The following is a 19458-nucleotide window of genomic DNA, read 5'->3' as shown; positions in this document are numbered from 1 at the left end:
ATTTTTTATTAAATTAAAATATTAAATATGAAATAAGTTTAAAGTATTATAAATATAAACGATTTTTATACACACAATGTAGAGATATATCTTTGTCTACGATATATCACATAATGTAGATCAGAGCTGTCCACGTTTTGCACTTTTCGGCCGATTTCCGAGGCTCACCGCCTAGCGGCTCCCACTTACGCTCGAGACCTTAGCAACTACGGTGATGTAGATGAATCATAATTTTTTTACACGCTAATTGTAAACTCTCTTCGACGTGTCAGCTATATGATACATCGGTAGTGCTTACAGTTAGAATTTAATGCATCGTTTTTTATTGACGTATTAAAAACACGGATCGCTATTAAGATCATGTCGACAGTCATGCGAGGATAGGGCTTAAAATATCGTGACGAGGATCGTATACACGCAGGATCGTGACAGCGTTTAATAAGTGCGTTGTCGTGTACACACTTTTGTCGGTTCGCTACTTAAAAGAGCATCTCGAGACTCTATAAGCAGCCACTTCTCTCTCTCCGTTCTTGAGAAATCTTAGAGAGTCCTCGGCATGTCTCTTTTACTCCGAGAAATGCAAAGAGCTCCTTGCACAAATCTTATCCATTCCCTTTCTCTCTCTTTCTCTCTCTGAAATGCTCCGAGGGGGCGTATGTATATTTTGATTTGCATGTCTATTTCAAAATACGTGTGAAATCGCAATCTGGAATGCTAAACTGTTTTTATGACTTAGTTAATCGTAACATTGAATAAATACACAAGCGTGTAGCGATAAGCGCTAATTGCTCAATTAGTATTCCTTCGCGATTATGAATAGCAGTTATAAATACTTATTCGATACGATATCCCGCTCGAGCAATATTTTATGCATCTCTGTTGCAAGTTGCAATAATATTCGATTGCATCAACGTAGCGCTATCGATTGCTTCAGTACGGATGTATATCGTTACTTTATTGCAAAAAGATTTTTAAAAAAACTTTATTTAATACGTGCGCCATAATTGCAGAGAACTTTGATCGTTCCTTTTTTTGTTCTTTTGCATCACCGCATAAAATTCTAGCCTTCTCATAAAATAGAAGACGCTCGTTTTCCTTCTTCTCGCCCCCTCGACATTTTCGACGGGCGGAGAATCCCTCGACACAACGCCGACACACTGTATTTTTTTCTTTCTAAAGATAAATCCGTCCCTCTACCCGCGTGCCATATGTCGATTCGTTTCTGGAAAGTATTTCCCGATCTTTTACGTACAACAGATGGTCGCGTGGGTCGATTCTTTCCTCCTACCGAAGGATGAAAATCCTATGAGCATAATTTTCTGACAGGTTTTCCTTAAATAAAATATCCATAAAACTGGCAATTTTCATTTGTCAGAAATGTCGTTTGTGAAAAATCCCTTTTAGTCAAATCTTATTTTGCGAATTAGTGAATTAAAATTTTTTTTATTTCAAAAGATTGGTATATCTTTTAAATATCGTTATTGATAGAAATTAATATTTATTAACTAAAAATTATAATTATAATGTTAATTATAATTATAATTTTCATTTTTAATTAAAAATTAAATATTAATTGTAAAGAGAATTATTATAAAATGTATAAGTATTAAGTACAGATCTACTGTATTTATACTGTATTTCAGAGCTGTCCACGTTTTGCACTTTTCGGCCGATTTCCGAGGCTCACCGCCTAGCGGCCCCCACTTACGCTCGAGACCTTAGCAACGCGTGGCCCGATAACCGTAGTTGCTAGCCGTAGGTTATCTTTTTGCTTTCAATGTCGAGGAAAAAAGATAGACTCTGAACTAGTGCAGCCAGTTCAGTCAACACAAACAGACCTAAGGTCTCGAGCGTAAGTGGAGGCCGCTAGGCGGTGAGCCTCGGAAATCGGTCGAAAAGTGCAAAACGTGGACAGCTCTGGAGTATATTAAAGTGCGCAATAAAGCAGTTGCTTATTCACTATCAAAGTGACTGCAGGAACGACATAATCGCGATTTATCTTCAATACGATTCGATACGATCTTCGATACGATCAGAAGTGATCATAGTTATTGACATTTGTAGTCATAATGAAAAAAATGTATAACTATTTATTTGTCGAGCTCTCTGGTAAGTAATTCTATCTTTTTAATCAAGTTAATGCATTCTTTAAGATGCTACAAAAGTATACGTATATATTAATTCTAAATTCTAAAGACTGTTACATTAAGATAAAATTTGTGCTATTAAAACAGAGTGTTTTATACGCGATATTCTTGAATAAACTTCAAAACTTATTCTTATTTACGTCAAAGTAAATACCCCGTATAATTATTAAGTAAAAATTACCTTTTAATTATACAAATCTCATTTTTTTGATATTTCATAAATCTAAATATTATATAAACATTTTATAATACAGATAACTCATCATTCTTATTAAAATTACATTTAGAAAATAATAAAGATTCAAGAATTGAAGAAAATGTGATGGTAAAAAATAAATAAAATTGAAAGTTTGAATTGTCACGCTTTCTTTACCTAAATGGTAGAAAGTCCGCATTATCTTCTTGAAGTGTTTAAAAGCGACTTTGTTTTATTAGCGATACAAATTTCTTATACTTATATAAATGTTGGCGCAAGAAAGTATAATATTATTTAAATAATGATACTCTATAATATACAAAATTGTAAATATTAATGAACGAACTCTCCGCCTTTAAATTTGATTACCAAAGATATTTGTGCACACTGTATATTATATTTCAAAAACCATTTTGCATTTTTTTTACAGCTTTACAAACTCGCGAATGGCCATTGATGTCTTCACTATTTCCGTTAACGTTCATAATTTTTGTATATTTATTTTTTGTTCTTTACGCTGGTCCTCGCTACATGAAAAATCGATCGCCGTATCAATTGAGAACCATTATGTTACTTTATAACGTAATACAAATTTTAGCAAACATATGGGTCATACAAGAACATATATCTTCCGGTTGGTTCTCAGAATATGGTGTAATAATGCATCCAGTGTCATCTCCGGATTCTTCCAATGCGATCAAAGTATATTTTCACAATATATAATAATAATTATTACTTGTTATATTGTTTGCTAGAAAAGGTAAAATTATATGTAATTATTAAATATGTAAGAATACATAAGCAGAGAAAATACGATAGTGGTATAAGATCCATAAGTGACTCGATCATTTATATAGGCAATATTCTTTTTAAATTCTTTAGTAGTACTTTGTATTATCAAAGTTGAATTTCAGATCTACAATATTACGTGGTGGTTTCTATTATTGAAAATATTCGATCTTGTTGACACATGCATATTTGTATTAAGAAAGAAACAAAATCAGGCTTCCTATTTTCACTTGTACCATCATGTATCAAATATATTTTTCGCCTGGACTTATTTAAAATATGTTTTGGACGAAAGAACGGCATTAGTTACTCTGCTTAATTGTGCCGTACACGTAATGATATATATGTATTATTTGATCTCTTCAAATAATACATATATATCATTACGTGTACGGCACGAAATATCAACAAATATTGTCTCCTTTTAAGCCTTTTATAACTAAAATACAAATGGTAAGTTGTATTATATAATATTTTATAACATAACTTAACACATAACTTTACACATAACTTTACACACACACACACACACACACACAACATATACATATTTCAATAATTTATGTTTCCGTAATATAATGCATATTTGTATAATTATTTTGTTTTTCTGTTTGCGAAATTAGACACACCTTATTGCAATAATAATATACCTAATGCAGTTTGCAAATCCAGCTTGTCAATCACAAGCGCAGTTTTATTTAGTTATACATGCTATTTTTAGTGTAAATGTATTAATAAATCTTTACTTATTTTATGATTTTTATAAGACATGTTATACTAACGTATCTAAAGAAAAGAAGAATTGATATCAAATTAGTACAAATAATTATAATGACTATTTTTTTACGTAAGCGACTAATTAGTTATTTATTGAATAACAATAATGTTATTTCAAAACTTTAGTTATTTTAATCATTTCTTGTGTTTATAATCACTTATTAATTTCTTGATATTAGTCAAGAAATAATATTATTGTTATTCACAATTGTTATTTAATAAATAACTATAATTAATCGCTTGAATAAACAATTTACAATTTTTAATTATTTGTATTTAATTAATATTTAAAAAACTAATTATGTATACATATATGTATATTTCATGAATGTTATTAAAATATAAAAATAATTGTATACAAATTGAGTATAACACAGTGTTATATTATTTAATACTATTTATTTGTTTTTTCGATGTTATATATGTACATATATAATAATAGATTTTGTTGCTAAATAAATATTTTTTAATGACCATATAATTATTTTCTTTTGAATTGCGTATAAACATATAAAGTATGTCAAATTTTAGAAGAATATAATACGCTGAAGAATTATTACTATATGTATATTTATTGAGTGAATATTGCGGGGAATCGATTTATATAAAAAAAATTTAGATAATTCCATTTAAAAAAACATAAATGACCTTCAAATGACCTTGAAAAACGCCACTCAAGGGCAATTCTTGATTACGATGTTATGTCCCCCTCGAAACCCTACAACTTTTGTTTGAAACATTTTTGTCTAAAATCAATATTTATAAAGATATTTAAGGTGCTAATAATTATTGCCTCACCCGGTATATATGTATATATTAGAACTGTATTTAATACTTAAAAAAAATCAACGTGTTTAAACATCAACTTAAAAAAAATACGGCAGGACGAAATCGTTAAACTGATGGGGTTACAAAGACGAGTCGCTTCACGATTTTCACATCCCCGTCCCGTCATTCTTCCACGTCCACCCTCCACGAGAGGACAGACGATTATATCGCGCTCGAATGCAAGAAAAAGCGAAAAAGGAACGTTCCCGAGCTCTCTGGGCGCCCCCTCATTTTTCGGACGATTTCAGGGGACCGTTCGCCGCCTACCTGCGACCTGGTCCACCGTACAACTACAAAACATACTTCTCTCTGTCTCCCTCTATTCTGTTCTTTCCATCATACATACTAACATAAGATACACCTCGCCGTTCGAGACTTGATCCTCGACCCTCTTCACAGGACGTGATCGTGATCGAGCTTTACAGCCGTAATAGATTTAACAGTTTCCTTAGGAGGTATCGACTTAGGCGCGGAAGGGGGAGAGTAGCAGGAAAGAGGAAGACTTGCCGAAGAGATTTGCCGAAATTGAATGGGTTTTTTTCCTTTTCTTGTTTCCGCGCGAATAAATCGCAGACTTCGGAGTTTTAATTCTATCGGATTGAAAAGCGATCATCTTCTCGGATAATTCCGTATTTTCATGAATTATTCATGCAATTATAATTTTTAATTTAAAAAATTATTTTATTTTATATACTTATATACAAATTATTAGGTATGTATATAAATTATTAATAAATTACAAATTCAAAAGGAGGCTATATGGAGCCACGCGTAGAACACTTCTCTCTACGCGTGGTTCCATATAGCCTCCTTTTGAATTTGTAATTTATCAATGCAGGGAGCCTACATTGTTACTTATAAATTATTAATGTATATAAATTAAAGCAATTTTTAATATTTATAATACAATTAAATTTATATTTTAAAATAATTATATTTGTTTTATTCGTACTCACATATTTCGCGTTTCATTATTATTTTGTAAGAATCATATACAAAAAACAAAGAAAATTTTTTAAACTGATATATATTTGAATATCTACATATTTTTTTATATATTTATAACATGCAAAAAATATAATGACGTCTGATAAGCGGAAAATGAGGAGAAAAGTGCATTTTCATGTATCTTATCGGTACAGCTTCATTATTCCGAAAAGGACGCTGCGGCAAGCAGCTTGAAAAATCACCGCATCGTAATTCCTCGATTGCTGATTGGTAATCTTCTACGGTGGGACTAATTAAGGCACTACCCACGTCTCAAATGGGGCGTTCAAATTGTTTTCTATGCCGTCCATCTCGTTTCCCGACTAGATAGCCTTGAGGAAGACGAGATAAAAAAACTAGCTGGATGATATTTCGCGAACTAATGAGCCGACCCTAGCGAATTTTAACATAATCATCCTTATGATTTATAATAGGAGATCGTCCCTTCTCAAGCATTCCTCTCTCGCATCGTGTTATTTCTATTTCTTCCAAAGTTCGTTACGTATATGTAGTATCTCAAATCCCAACTTATTTTTTTAAATTTAAAACCTTTAAAAAGTTATTTTTTTTTTAATTTTAAAATATGAATTATAAATTAATATTTTAATATATAGTTTTGAAAGAGAAAAGAGAGAGAGATTTTATTTTCCAATTTCTTGGAATTATATATCAAAAATGAAAAAAAGAAATATATAAATATGAGATTCTCTCTTCTGTTTTAACAATTCATATCCCTAATTATAGGTATATTGTTAAAGATTTTTTCTCTTTTTTCTTTAAAATTTTATTAAATAAAAAATCACTAATAATCTTCCTTTTTTATTATCTAAATTATTATCTGTTTTTCAAGTAACTTGCGATACGCTTAAATCATTATGTATACTAAATATCATTATATATACTAGATAAAGATATACGCGTTACTTTAATTGCCTCTTAGAATTCGCTCATTAATTGTCTTAATAGTTAATTCTTCATTCAAGAGAGAATCGAGAAAATGTAGCGCAATTTCCTATTTAAAGCAAACGTCTACCTAACGCAATCAAGTTCTTCACCGATTTTCTAACCGTTCCGGCGCGTCTATAAATTCTTTTATCTTTGCCACGGCTTATTTCATTCTGAGAGAGAAAGAGAGATACATATACATACAAAATATATATACTTCTGATACTTGTTAGATTAACATTCACCCTCCAGTCAATGTTATTATTTTATTAAAATAATATATCTATGAATAATTTTTATATTAATATATAAAAAGATCGTATCGATCATATATAGATATATATGATATTTAACATAAAGAATATCAGAGTATTTACAATATTAATCATTTTATTTTTTACGAAAACACACTCAAGCGAAGGATGAAAGGCTTAAACGAAACGGAAGGATTTAGGAAAAAATAATAAGCAAGGAAGATTTTTCGTGTAAGCTTTTATCTATGGCATGTTTATTTTTTCCTGGGACAAAGGTTGTTAAAACAGAGATACCTAATATATCTATATGGAAATACGTTATCGGAATATTAACGTATCTTTTCAATTATACGGAGAACGCGATGACACTTTCGATAAAGTGTAAAGAGAAGTGAAAAATACATTACTATCTTTTATTTCTTATTAATCTCACATAATTATTAAAAAGAGATTTTTTAAAAAGAACGCAGTTGATAATAAAGCAATTCTTGCAATTTTATATTTTATATGTTATATTTATATTTACACTCTTTTTCTTTCTAAACATTTGTATTTTTTTTATATTCTTGAATTTGTTTCGACAATCTAGAATTTTTTACAATTAATTTTAAATTGTCTTAAATGCAAACTTAAAAAAATAAAAATCTTGCAAATTATGCACATACATACATTATATTTATTGTATTTTATTACAACTAGAACAATCCAAGCGCGCACTATTCTTCAGTTTTGTATTTAAAAAGAATGATTGATATTTAAAAAGAAAATAATATAAAGTTTATTTAAATTCGATTAATATTTTCTTTACAGAAATCGGTTGATTAAAGCGTTAATTTACTAATTAAATTTTAAAATAAAAATATGTTATAAAAATTAAAATAGTAATATGTTGTAAATAATATGTTATAATACTTTATTTCCGATTAATATTTTTTGACAGAAATCAGCTGATAACTGTCGAAAATATTAATCGAGTTAAAATATTATAACATATTATTTAAAACATATTATTTAAAAAATTAATTAGCAAATTAACGCTTTAATCAGCTGATTTCTGTCAAAAAATATTAATAAAGCGAAAATTTGCTAAAAGAATATTCTAGCTTACATATTTATATTTATATTGTGTGTTATAATGCGAAATAATAAGATTATTCTAATATATGTATGTATTTTATTTGTTACAGGTAGCATTGCGATACACAGTGCGATTCACGCGTCGTGTCGAGAGTGCCGTATAAAGTGTCGCGCGTCGGGAGTGCCGTGTAAAGTTTCGCGTATCGGGAGTGCCGTGTAAAGTGTCGGACAATCGTAATTATTCGTGTTTTCGCGAATGTCGTGAGTGCTACGAAGGAGCAATGACGGTTGACCAAGAGAGGAGGAGGAGGTCCGGGGAGGCATCGGGCGACAGTGGGGCAACTGTGAGGTATTTTTCTAAACTGCATTGTTTACGAGATATTCGACACACACATATGTATACATATAGCATAATTTGAATATTTTGTTTTCAGATCAATGTGTGCTGTGTACTACAACTCCGCTATTGTACATATCGGTGAGTGAGAAATTGTTTATTTTATAAGATTTTTATAGCGGTAATATGGAGGTGTATATGTATAATATGTTCAAAATATTAAAATAGTAACATTTTAAATAATATGTTATATAATATCTTATTCGCGATTAATATTTTTTGACAAAAATCAGCTGGTAATTGTCAAAAATATTAATCGAATAAAATATTATCGAATTAAAATATTATAACATCCCTTTTTAAAAAAGACATGTTAAGTCGATTCTCACAAGTTTTATTGCATTTTCTCCGCGATGCTGATTGACCGTTTCGATTCGCATTGTGCGTTATATTCTTAGCATCGAGAGGCTGTCATCGCGAGGGTTAGTAGTCTAACAGTTTGTTCAAAATAAAATAAAATAAAATAATATATTTTAAATAATATGTTATAATACTTTATCCGCGATTAATATTTTTTGACAGAAATCAGCTGATAACTGTCAAAAATATTATAAAATTAATCGAATTTAAGTATTATAATATATTATTTAAAACTAATATTATTTTATTTTATTTTATTTTATTTGGAACAAACTGTCAAACTGCTAACCCTCGCGATGACAGCCTCTCGATGCTACGAATATAACGCTCAACGCGAATCTTGATAGCCAATGAGCATCGCGGAAAAGCGACAACAATAAACTTTGATATACGCGAGTATCGACTTTACATATCTTTTAGAAAAAATAGAAATATATATTATTTCTAACAATAAAAATAAAACTACGAAGAAATAAAATCTAAAACTTTTTCTTTAAATGTGGTTTTTTGTAAATAGTTTGTGTGTATCTTATACACACAAACTATTTACAAAAAACCACATTTAAAGAAAAAGTTTTAGATTTTATTTCTTCGTAGTTTTATTTTTATTGTTAGAAATAATATATATTTCTATTTTATATATTTTTTTTTTCTAAAAATATATTCTTTAAGATTATCGACGCTCAATGAAATTAAAAAAAAATAGAAAAGATGTAATATCTCTTCTAATTAATTCTAAGAATTACTCTCAGTATGCGATAATGATTTGAAAAATGAAAAGGCGTAAAACATCGAAGGGATGAAAGGGAATAACACTTATTTAAAAATTAAAAATTTGCAAAATTAAAAATTAGTCTAAATAATCGAGTATGATCGACTTTTGTATGCCGACCTCTATCTGTGTGAGCCTCTTATAATATCGTTTTACTAATTAATAATGTTCCTCGTGATAATTAATAACAATTGATATTTACATAAGGGAATTTCTGATGTAGAAGTAGAGAGAGGAGTTGTAATAATAAGTCTAAAAGTTAAACTATCCAAAAGAAGAAGCCAACATGCTCTATATCTACATAATCTCGTTTTTATCTTGTATCGATTAATATCAGCTTATTTTACTCATATTTATCGATGTTTGCTGATTAAAACGAGAGATACGATTTTTCGTCAAGGAAATTTTTTTTCGACATAAATAGTACGTATATACAATCGACATCTCTGATGTCACTAGCTTGACAATCTCACGCGATTATCTCGTTGCAAGCTACTTGTTGCCATCGTTACTATTCATCGGGTCTACCTGAATCGTTATTCTTGACACCCGTTCTATTGCCCCGTCTTCTTTCTGTTCTTGATTTTTCTCCGGGTCGACGTAATATACATGTCGAGCAGCGTAGCAAAGTAACAGCATTTCGAGTAACATCAGTGAGTTGTACGTCACTGAAATCGAGAAAAGGAAAATCATTAATAAATCTGTTATCTGTCATATTTACTAATTACGATTAAAATCTTGCACGCTTTAAATCAACACCTATTAATTTATACAATATTTATATATATTTAAAAAATAGGCTTAAGAGATGGTTTAGAAATATGCTCTTTAATTGGAATCGAAATTGATATAATTTTAAAATAATATATTTATATATACAATAATATAATTATTAATTTTATTGAAAATAATTCATGAAAAATATAAATATTAAATTATAATAATATATAATTATAATAAAATAAAATATATAGCACAAAGAATTTTTTTTGCTAAGCGATGCGTTATCTCAGTGTGGTTTCGAAGCAAAGAAAATTTATTCACGACATGTGTGTGTAACGGGTGAATTTTTATGGCGCTCGCGCGGATGCTGCGTGACGTCTCTGTTTTCTATGTGAAACGAGTTTCTTTGTTACATTCGATCGTGGGTCCGGTACGTAATGAAAAGAAGAGACGTATTCTGAATTAGGAGATGAACGATCTTATCATGTTATTTGAAGAGGCTACCGTGAAATCATGCTCTTTTATTGGTCGAAATATGCGGTATAATAGCAAATTAAATGATAAATGACGGTCGACGATACACACAATTAGCATAATTTATGCAATTCCAGCAGCTTATTTATTCTTATTTATTCTTATTTATTCTAATGTTAAATAATTAATCATATATTTATATATACATCTATTTAATCATATATAATGATAATGATTCAAATCTCTGAATGGTGGAGACCTATCTAATTATAATTATAAGGTTTACTTTAATCGATAATATTGAAATCATCGATTCTCTCTGAGCATTTAATTTTCTGAGTGCAAAAATGAATAAAGAGAATAAAAGTAAACAAAGAAACGGAAACTTATATATTACCATTGGCATAAATGATCGGGGTAAGAGGTGGGTTGCACGGAAATACGCCTGTGCCAGGCAGTCCCTTAATAATGCCGGCCTGTAGTTTAGAGAACAACAGCACCAGTTGCGACACCAGTGTCTTCAAATGTAGGTTGGCCTCTGAAACAGAAACAAGCGATATCGATCAAAAATTTAATTCGTTGCATTTTATTACATTATAGGAGGATAGGAGATAACTGATCTCGAAGATATAGCTTTTCGTTGTGATATTCGTGATATAATGTTAATGATACGATCATTCTTCGGCAACTAAATGTATTGGATTAGAATTCTTATCTTTAATAAGCGTACTGAACGTGATTAATAAGTGTAGGAATTCTTGGATTTGTATACAAATTTAAACTATTATCTCGTAAAAAAATGAAATTCTGTTAATAAAATTAAAAAATTAGAAATATTGAAAAAAGAGATAAAAATTAGATTATATAAAAATTACTATATTAAAAAATAATGAAGATAAATTATAACAAAACACATTTTTAATTTAAACATCTTTCGGTTACAATATATGGCAACAAAGAGAATATGGAAGAAATATTATGATAAATAAAAATATGTGGTCTGTTAATATAAATAATATTAATATAAAACGTATTTTTTTATTTTGTTTTAAAAAATTTCTACGAAAAAAAATAAAAGAATGGTGAGAGAGTAAACTAAATGTGCATGCGAAATACTAAAAACAAATCTGTTGAAATTAAACTAACGAAAGAATTCTTGAATAAATATGCATATTCATTACCTGGGGCTACCGCATGCAGAGTCTTCGTAGCAACAGTTATACTATATATTCCAAGGAGTATGCTGATTACCATGACCGGCTGAAGATATACGTTGTATTGTGTGGCAAGAGTCGTTTCTTCCGCTGCCATGAACAGCAATATGAAATAGAAGAGACCCTGAAAATTCGAACATTCTCTTAGACTCAAATTTCCAAAATTTTTAATATTTTTTTGTTGAAATATTTATATTATATAAATATTTATTGTAAATTATTACATATTATTTTTTATTAAAATTAATCAAATAAATGAAAATACTTGCCATTGAATATTTTATTCTGGGGTTGATTTAATGTGCGCGTGTGTTAATATTTTTAAAGATATTGGATGATTGCAAAAGTTCGTGCCCGATTTGAAGTTACCACCATCTATGCAAATCGGGCACGAACTTTTGCAATCATCCAATATTTATAGTTTCAAAAAATAAATTATAGAGGTATTTATGTGATTCTTCTATTTTGAAATGCACGATATGATACAGAAAATGTGTGCTACATAGAAAAACCATAAATTTATATACATTTTATATAAAAATAAATATTCTAAAAAAATTTGAAAAGTATTTAAATTTTAAGCGAATCATGTTGCGCTGTAGATTAAAAGTTTTTTTTTTTTGCTTCAATTGTGGCAGTAAAGTTTGAAGAACGAAGGAAATTAATTTTGACACGTAACTTTTTACATAATTGATTTTAATTAATTTAAATATCAATTGAATTAATATAATAAATGAGATCTTTAGGATTGTGTATATTTCAATTGCATATTTTCTGCATTGTAAAAATTCAAATCAATGCGATACTGTATATGTGGATAATATTATAAATTTTAATCAGCCTGAGAGTTAATTAGGATAACTATTTAACGCGAAAGAAGAGTTAGATAATCAGAGCATGAAGAGAGGAAGGGATAAAGAGGGGAGTGGGGGAGATTTTTTACCTGGATGATAGGAAACTGGAGGGCCAAGATTCTTAGCCAAGACAAATTAGCGTCGGTCATCTGAAGGTTCGGAAAGGGCAGACAGGGCCAGCAGCAACAGGGCCCGACTCGTAGCATCAACGTCGGCGTTTCGCTGATCTTTCGACGACCGACGTCCAACAGGAGTAAATAGAGCCGATAAAATGAGATTGTTAGGAAAATCTGGGTTACCGCCTCCGAAAGTAGCTGACCCCTGTCGAAAGTCAGACGAATGTCATTATTTTTATGAATTTTACAAAACTTTCAATTTTAATGTGACAGGAGTTGGGGAGGGGGGTGGGGGGGGGAAGGAGATTACAATTATTGCAATCAATTAGAGTCATTGCATGAGTAATGTGTAAAATGTGTTTTTATTTTCTATTTAGAGAGATATATTTAATTTACTTTTTATTTTTTATTTAGACAATTTAATTTTTATATAAGTATACTAATTTCCATAATCTTTTTCTTGTTTTTGTATTTTAAGACACATTAAGGCTCCTGGCTCCTTGCTGACCATGTCGAAATCGTGACGTCAGAGGCGAGAAAACACACGCTAAAATTTCTTGGATGCCATTTCAAAATAAAAAAATATTTCGATGAAACAACACTTCAGATAGCTTTAGCACACTCTTAAAAAACGCCGAAAACTATCCTTTTCCCTTTATAATCAATTAACAACTGTAAAATGTAATATTATGAAGCCCAGTCCGTCTGGTCTTTGCACATGCGCAGTCATTCCGCATGTCAAAGTCTGATATCTCGATCATTTTACAGCTGTTGATTGATTATAAAGGGAAAAGGATAGTTTTCGAGGTTTTTTAAGAGTGTGCTAAAGCCATCTGAAGTGCTGTTTAATCGAAATATCTTTTCATTAAAAAATGGCATCTAAGAATTTTCACCGTGTGCTTTCTCGCCTTTGACGTCACAATCCAATATGGCCGCGGTGAGCACCCAGGAGCCTTAAAGATCTTTTTTAGATCTTTATTTAAAAATTTCATTTTGTACCAAAGAACAGGAAGCTAATTGAATACTCAGATTCAAACAAAATATGTCAATAATTTTTCTACATACGTAAAATTATAGAGTCTCGACTTTGGTCGCCTATGATAGATTGTTTAAAATAAGCAAGTGTGTAAAAACGAAAAAATAGAAGTGACGATGTGCACGTGATTTTATTTTACACTTTGTATGTGGCAAGTTTCTCTCGAAATTTCGATATCGTCAGTGGATTGCGATAGGCTTTTACTTTTTACCTTGGTATCGCAATCGCCGTGAGACTGCATACACTCGCGACCGGATACACTGACATGATCATCATGACATTCCCTTTGTAAAATTTTGAGTCCTTCTGGTGCATGGTATTGATACATGCATCGACAGCGAAGTATAGTGTGAGAACTGAAAATATCGATCCGACACTCAGCAATCCGGTACCTAACGCATCCAAACCTGCAAAAAGAAACCATAATTAAAAAAAAAAAGATAAAAATTATTGATGATTTTTTTCAATGAAATTCGACAAATATATTTAATGATCTAAATAATTTTGCTTTTCTCTGTTTGAATTTATTTTTAATTTTTTAATACTAATTATTTCACTCTTATAACTATTTAGTTTTTATTATAAAAAATTATATATAAATATTGATATACTTATCATTCTTTATTATTAAGCGTTTTAATTTTTTTTTAAATTTTATCTTTGTTTTTATAGAGGATGAATATAAATAAAGCTATTTGAATATTGACAATATATCTATGACAACGTATCTTATCCATGACTTTTGTGTATATTTAGTGATTTCCGTGATGATGCTTTTAACAATCTATAAATCTTTATTATCACTGTCATCATTTTTTTATCTTATCTATGACAAGTAATGATGATAAAATGGATGTTTAAATTTTTTAAGCAACGTAATTAAAAGTTTTTTTTAATAATGAGTGGTTAATGCGACTCAAAACATTGATATTGATGCACGCAGATACTTCTATTATTAAAACATCTAACTCTTTCTCAAATTGTTGCTAATTCAAGTTATTATCAATCACAAAATTTATATAATAAAATTTTATATAATAATATATCATTTTGATCGAGATGATACAAAGAAGCTGTAGCGCGTTCTTGGAGGACCACTTTATTATGCAAAATTAAAGAGCAAAATCGCTAATTACTAATTTATTCATCCAACACATTGTGATATAATCTTTTTAATTAATATTATCGCATAATTCTTTTAAGAAATAAGTTTTGTAAGAGAGCTTCGTAGATGTTAAGAAGCTTATTATCTAAAGACAATTGAAGGCAATTGATAAAACTATCTAAAAATAGTTTGACGTCATTTTCATTAACTTGATACAATATTCATACATCATTAAATAATTCATACATCATTCATGCGTGAGAAGAGGAAAAAGAATGAGAATGTAGGAATATTTATTATATAAATCAATAAAAAAGTATATATAAACATATTAAGATGTGTGTATGGATGTGTGTATATTGAAATTTTATAGAGTTATATAGAGTAAAATTGATAATCGCAACGCTTATCGAGAATGAATCGTCGCATTGTTTAGATTTCTCATTTAATAAACTTTGCGATGTGTAAAACAAATTGTACAATTATGTTTGCGAATTTATACAATTATTTATCAAAAGTCTGCAAAAATTATTCACTCAGTTTACCAATCGCTTATTTGTGCCTTGAGAAATACTTTCGCACCGCTATGTGAATATACCGGTTACAACTTGGGTATAAATGCTTTAGTAAAGTATACGATATACAAGGTATCGTAAAAATATCAGGTGTTTAGAAATCACGAATATATTTATCTTGAATCTCTTTTCTTTTTTGTACTGTATTCTTTATATTTATGTTTTATAATTTATGTGTGTATGTGTGTGTTTTATAATTTTTTATATTATTTATATTTTATTTATATTTTATGCATTTTATTTGTATAGTTCATCTTATATATTACGTCTTATATATTACGCTTATTAAATTCTTTTTTTATTATTTTAATTTATATATTTTATAAATTTATATATTTTATATATTTTATACAATATTTTTTTATATGATTATTGGAAGCACAGAAATTAAAAAATGCTTTCTATTTATCTGCTTTTAAATTTATCTTAGAAATATGCGGAAGAACAATAAGTAAATTATTTGCATAAGTTATGTTTGAGGATTTTCGAGGTTTAAGTCTCATGCATCTGTAATATACATATATAAAACTCCGTGTATACTCTGTGAACTTAGGTTTAACTTTCACCGATGCGCCGACATGTCGCTCGATGCAAGTGTACATCGTATATATTACTATAAATTAATTTGTAATATAATACGAAACGACTGAGTATATTAATATTATATGACATCAATTTCTCGCAGTCGTTTTTTATTTTAAATGAAAATTATTTTATTTACAGTCTTAAATAAATCTCTGGCGTGTGTTTTATGTGATATTAATAGAAGAGAATCTCTGGCGTGTGTTTTATGTGATATTAATAGAAGAGAGTCTGGCGTGTGTTTTATGTGATATTAATAGAAGAGAATACTATACTGAATATAAATAAATATTAATTTATATAATTAATTGTTAATGAACATTACATAATATAATATCATTACTAATATTAATTAAGAAAAATTTCTTTATATATATAAATATATTTCGAGAGTCAAAATAATATTACAAAATAAATATAAATATAAATTGATAATTATAGAGACTATAAATAGCGTTGTAGGGCTTTAAATGGCGTATTAAATAGTAATATTAATATGACTATAAATAGCGTTTTTAAGGCCGTGTAAAAATTACTTTGAAATTTTTAAATGAAAACCTATTTTTTATTGCACATTCTTGTAGCTTACAAAGTTTTGAAAAGCTCTTAAGATAAGCTACATGAATATGTAATTAAAAATAGGGGTTTCCATTAAAAAATTTCAAAGTAATTTTTACATGGCCTTAACAACATTATTTATAGTCACATTAACATTACTATTTAATGCGCCACTTAAAGCCCTACAACTTTTATTTGAAACATTTTTCTCAAAAAGTCTTTGTTCTTTCAAGATATTTAACTATCGCATGACATATTTTGGGACATCCTGTATATGATCTTATTTGTTAAATTTACATTGGTGTAAGTACATAAGAATGTCGCAACAATTCCTAATGCATTTAGTTCCGTATTTAATGCAATGTTATTACGCTATTATCGTCACGTCAAAAAAACTCGCAATACCCACTTCAAACACGTAACTCACCACTTTCTATAATCATTATTCTACAATATCTCGAGTGAGCTCGAGAATAATATTATCCACCGTAAAAGTGCAATCGATATTTTCTTAATAAAGAAATTGATGTCAAGTTGATCAATAACGCTATTAAGTAATGGGTCAACATAATTATTATTATAATAATAAAAGTCATAGCCATCAAAAAAAGTTAAGAAATGTTTTCAGCGATTTACTAACTTATCAATAACTATTTAAATTCGTTATTTAATTTAATAATTAATTGTTTTTCACTTTCATATATATATTTAGCTTTATCATCTTTTATTTTTTATATTTTTTAACACGTTTTATATTTTTTAATTACTGTTTTACCAGAACATAATTACTAAATATTACTAGCATTACTAATAAAATTACATTTATTCAAAAAAATTACTGAAAATTACAGATAATTATCACATAACAATCATTATTAGTTTTAAACAGTGCAATAATGGAAAAATTATTATGCATAATTATTGCATTGCCTCACTAATTTCGAGATTATTAATAATTCCACTTGACTCTCTTTCATTTCTCGTTTAAGAAACGTATTCCAGTACTTTTAACACTTGACTTTCGCGGAATTATTGCATGGACTTCCGGGGAACTCACTTTCTACAAGCTCAATAGCGGAGGGCACATAATTCGTATCGCAACTGACATCCGCATGAACATCGTCGTTCTTTGTGTCATCCATGATCACGAATTTTTCACTGAACTCGAATTAAGTAAATTCTGGAGCAGTTTCTTACGCCGTCGTACAGGGCTCGACCGTTCGCCACTCGCGAGCTTGACAAACTCGAAAGGCGTACTCGCGAGGTAACCTCGCGAGCAATTTCGCGCGCGAGAGAAAGAGAAAGAGAAATAAAAAAAAAGGGGGAGAAAGATAGAGAGAGAGAGAGTCGGTCGCAGCTGCGAACAGTGAGAGTGAGTCCCCACTTTTATCTTGCTATCATTGGATCGCGATGTTGTAATGAATTATCACTTGCAAGAAGTGCAAGAGAAAGAAAGAGAAGAGGGGTGGAGGGAGCAGAAAAGAGAAAGAGGAGAGAGAGAGAGAAAGAGAGAGAAGGACAATGAGTAATAATAAAACGAAATCTTCTCTTTCCACAAACTTTCTCCCTTTCTGCAAAACTTTTAATACATTGAAAACTTTGCGGGTTTCAATTTTGCGGAAGATTAAATAAAGATTGAAAAGACATAACAAAATTGCTAATTAGTAATTATGGATATGGATATATTAATTTATTAAGTCATTAATAAATCGTATATTTAGATCATGTATAGATTTGTTGCTAATTTTTTGAAAAAAAAAAAAAAATATATATATATATATATATATATATATATATATATATAAGATAAAATAAAAGCAGAGAAAAAATTACATGAAGAAATAAAAAATGGATAGGTTAAAATCAATTTTTATATTTTTTATAATATTTTGTTAATTCAATTCGTTATATTTTTCGCAAATTTTGTGAGTTTTTTTTTACGCTATATCTTTGCATATCGCGTTGATCGATGATAATACAATATGGATTAGGTCACTTGTATAAAATGCATACAGGATACATCAAATTCGGTCATTTCAAATATTGAGGTCGATGTTAATTTTTGTTGGCATGTAATGCTGGAATAGCTAGAGAGATATTAGAAAATATATACAGCATTAAACATGTTTATTAAAGTATTCATATGCCGGTAAACGCGTTAAACAACATTATTTCGCTGAAAGTGCGCTAGAATATTTGCTTTAGTAGAAAATGATATGCATATGACCCTGATAAGCGATTTGACTACAATACTTCGTACAAGGAAAATTCAAATAATGCCCTGTCATTGCATTTCGAAACATAAATAGGTTTAAACATTCTGTCGGAATTCGACTCTAATTATTATTGTTCGAAGATTATCTGACTTTTTCTAGTTTTTTCTAAAAAGTTGATTATTTTAGAGTACGCGCCTAATAAATAAAAGTAAAAATGTAAAAATTTAATTGAATGAAACAAAAATATAAATAAATATAAATATCATAAAACTTATTATAATGTATGATTTATTTATAGTATAAATTGTGCAATATATATTTTTAATTGATAAATCTTTAATAGAGAATTTTACAATTTTATGTTATATTTATATTTTATTTGTACACTTTTAATAATTGAATTGTGTCGTAACTATTTATATTTTATAGATTTAATTGACTCTGTAAAAGAGTTTTTAACATTCTTCATTTTTTAA

The 19458-nt window shown here is 29.0% G+C and overlaps 2 protein-coding genes and 2 long non-coding RNA genes across 6 annotated transcripts in view; 3 read left to right on the top strand and 1 right to left on the bottom strand.

Annotated features, from left to right (window-relative positions):
- LOC145941961 (uncharacterized) overlaps positions 1-8390 on the top strand; it is a 44657-nt gene extending 36267 nt beyond the window's left edge. Inside the window, exon 4 of the long non-coding RNA XR_014426267.1 lies at positions 8111-8390. This is a non-coding gene — a long non-coding RNA (uncharacterized LOC145941961). The remainder of the gene's footprint in view (positions 1-8110) is intronic.
- Positions 1793-4099, top strand: LOC145941880 (very long chain fatty acid elongase 1-like). Of its 2 annotated transcripts, XM_083048274.1 has the most exons (4): positions 1793-2109; positions 2774-3045; positions 3258-3585; positions 3756-4096. In XM_083048274.1, the coding sequence occupies exons 1-3, from the start codon at positions 2070-2072 to the stop codon at positions 3558-3560; spliced, it is 615 nt and encodes a 204-aa protein (XP_082904400.1). In that variant the 5' UTR covers positions 1793-2069; the 3' UTR covers positions 3561-3585; positions 3756-4096. The 2 variants fall into 2 exon arrangements, with proteins under 2 accessions (XP_082904400.1, XP_082904392.1); XM_083048266.1 differs by having other exon boundaries at positions 3258-4099.
- A 42-nt stretch (positions 8391-8432) lies between the features above and the next one.
- Positions 8433-19458, top strand: part of LOC145941969 (uncharacterized) — a 198158-nt gene continuing 187132 nt past the window's right edge. For both annotated transcript variants that reach the window (XR_014426268.1, XR_014426271.1), the window contains exon 1: positions 8433-8478. This is a non-coding gene — a long non-coding RNA (uncharacterized LOC145941969). The remainder of the gene's footprint in view (positions 8479-19458) is intronic.
- On the bottom strand, positions 9290-18029 carry LOC145941952 (organic solute transporter alpha-like protein). Its single transcript, XM_083048385.1, has 6 exons — positions 17824-18029; positions 14158-14353; positions 12884-13115; positions 11908-12064; positions 11124-11264; positions 9290-10197 (listed from the first exon to the last, which is right to left on the bottom strand). Exons 1-6 carry the CDS (start codon positions 17906-17908, stop codon positions 10022-10024), a joined length of 987 nt encoding a protein of 328 aa, XP_082904511.1. The 5' UTR covers positions 17909-18029; the 3' UTR covers positions 9290-10021.

The sequence above is a fragment of the Prenolepis imparis genome, unplaced genomic scaffold, assembly GCF_030444845.1.
Source record: "Prenolepis imparis isolate NDT839.2.m4 unplaced genomic scaffold, iyPreImpa1.0 SCAF_1, whole genome shotgun sequence".
Taxonomy (NCBI): domain Eukaryota; kingdom Metazoa; phylum Arthropoda; class Insecta; order Hymenoptera; family Formicidae; genus Prenolepis; species Prenolepis imparis.
The sequence above is the reverse complement of the archived record's forward strand: the minus strand, read 5'-3'. Positions and strand labels throughout refer to the sequence as shown.

Coding starts and splice junctions, on each gene's coding strand:
- LOC145941880 (XM_083048266.1), top strand. CDS start 2,070: ATGAAAAAAATGTATAACTATTTATTTGTCGAGCTCTCTG. Junction 2,110..2,773: donor TTTATTTGTCGAGCTCTCTG/GTAAGTAATTCT, acceptor TTTTTTTTACAG/CTTTACAAACTCGCGAATGG. Junction 3,046..3,257: donor ATTCTTCCAATGCGATCAAA/GTATATTTTCAC, acceptor GTTGAATTTCAG/ATCTACAATATTACGTGGTG.
- LOC145941952 (XM_083048385.1), bottom strand. CDS start 17,908: ATGGATGACACAAAGAACGACGATGTTCATGCGGATGTCAGTTGCGAT. Junction 14,354..17,823: donor CGCTATTGAGCTTGTAGAAA/GTGAGTTCCCCG, acceptor TTCTTTTTGCAG/GTTTGGATGCGTTAGGTACC. Junction 13,116..14,157: donor ACGGCGATTGCGATACCAAG/GTAAAAAGTAAA, acceptor GACTTTCGACAG/GGGTCAGCTACTTTCGGAGG.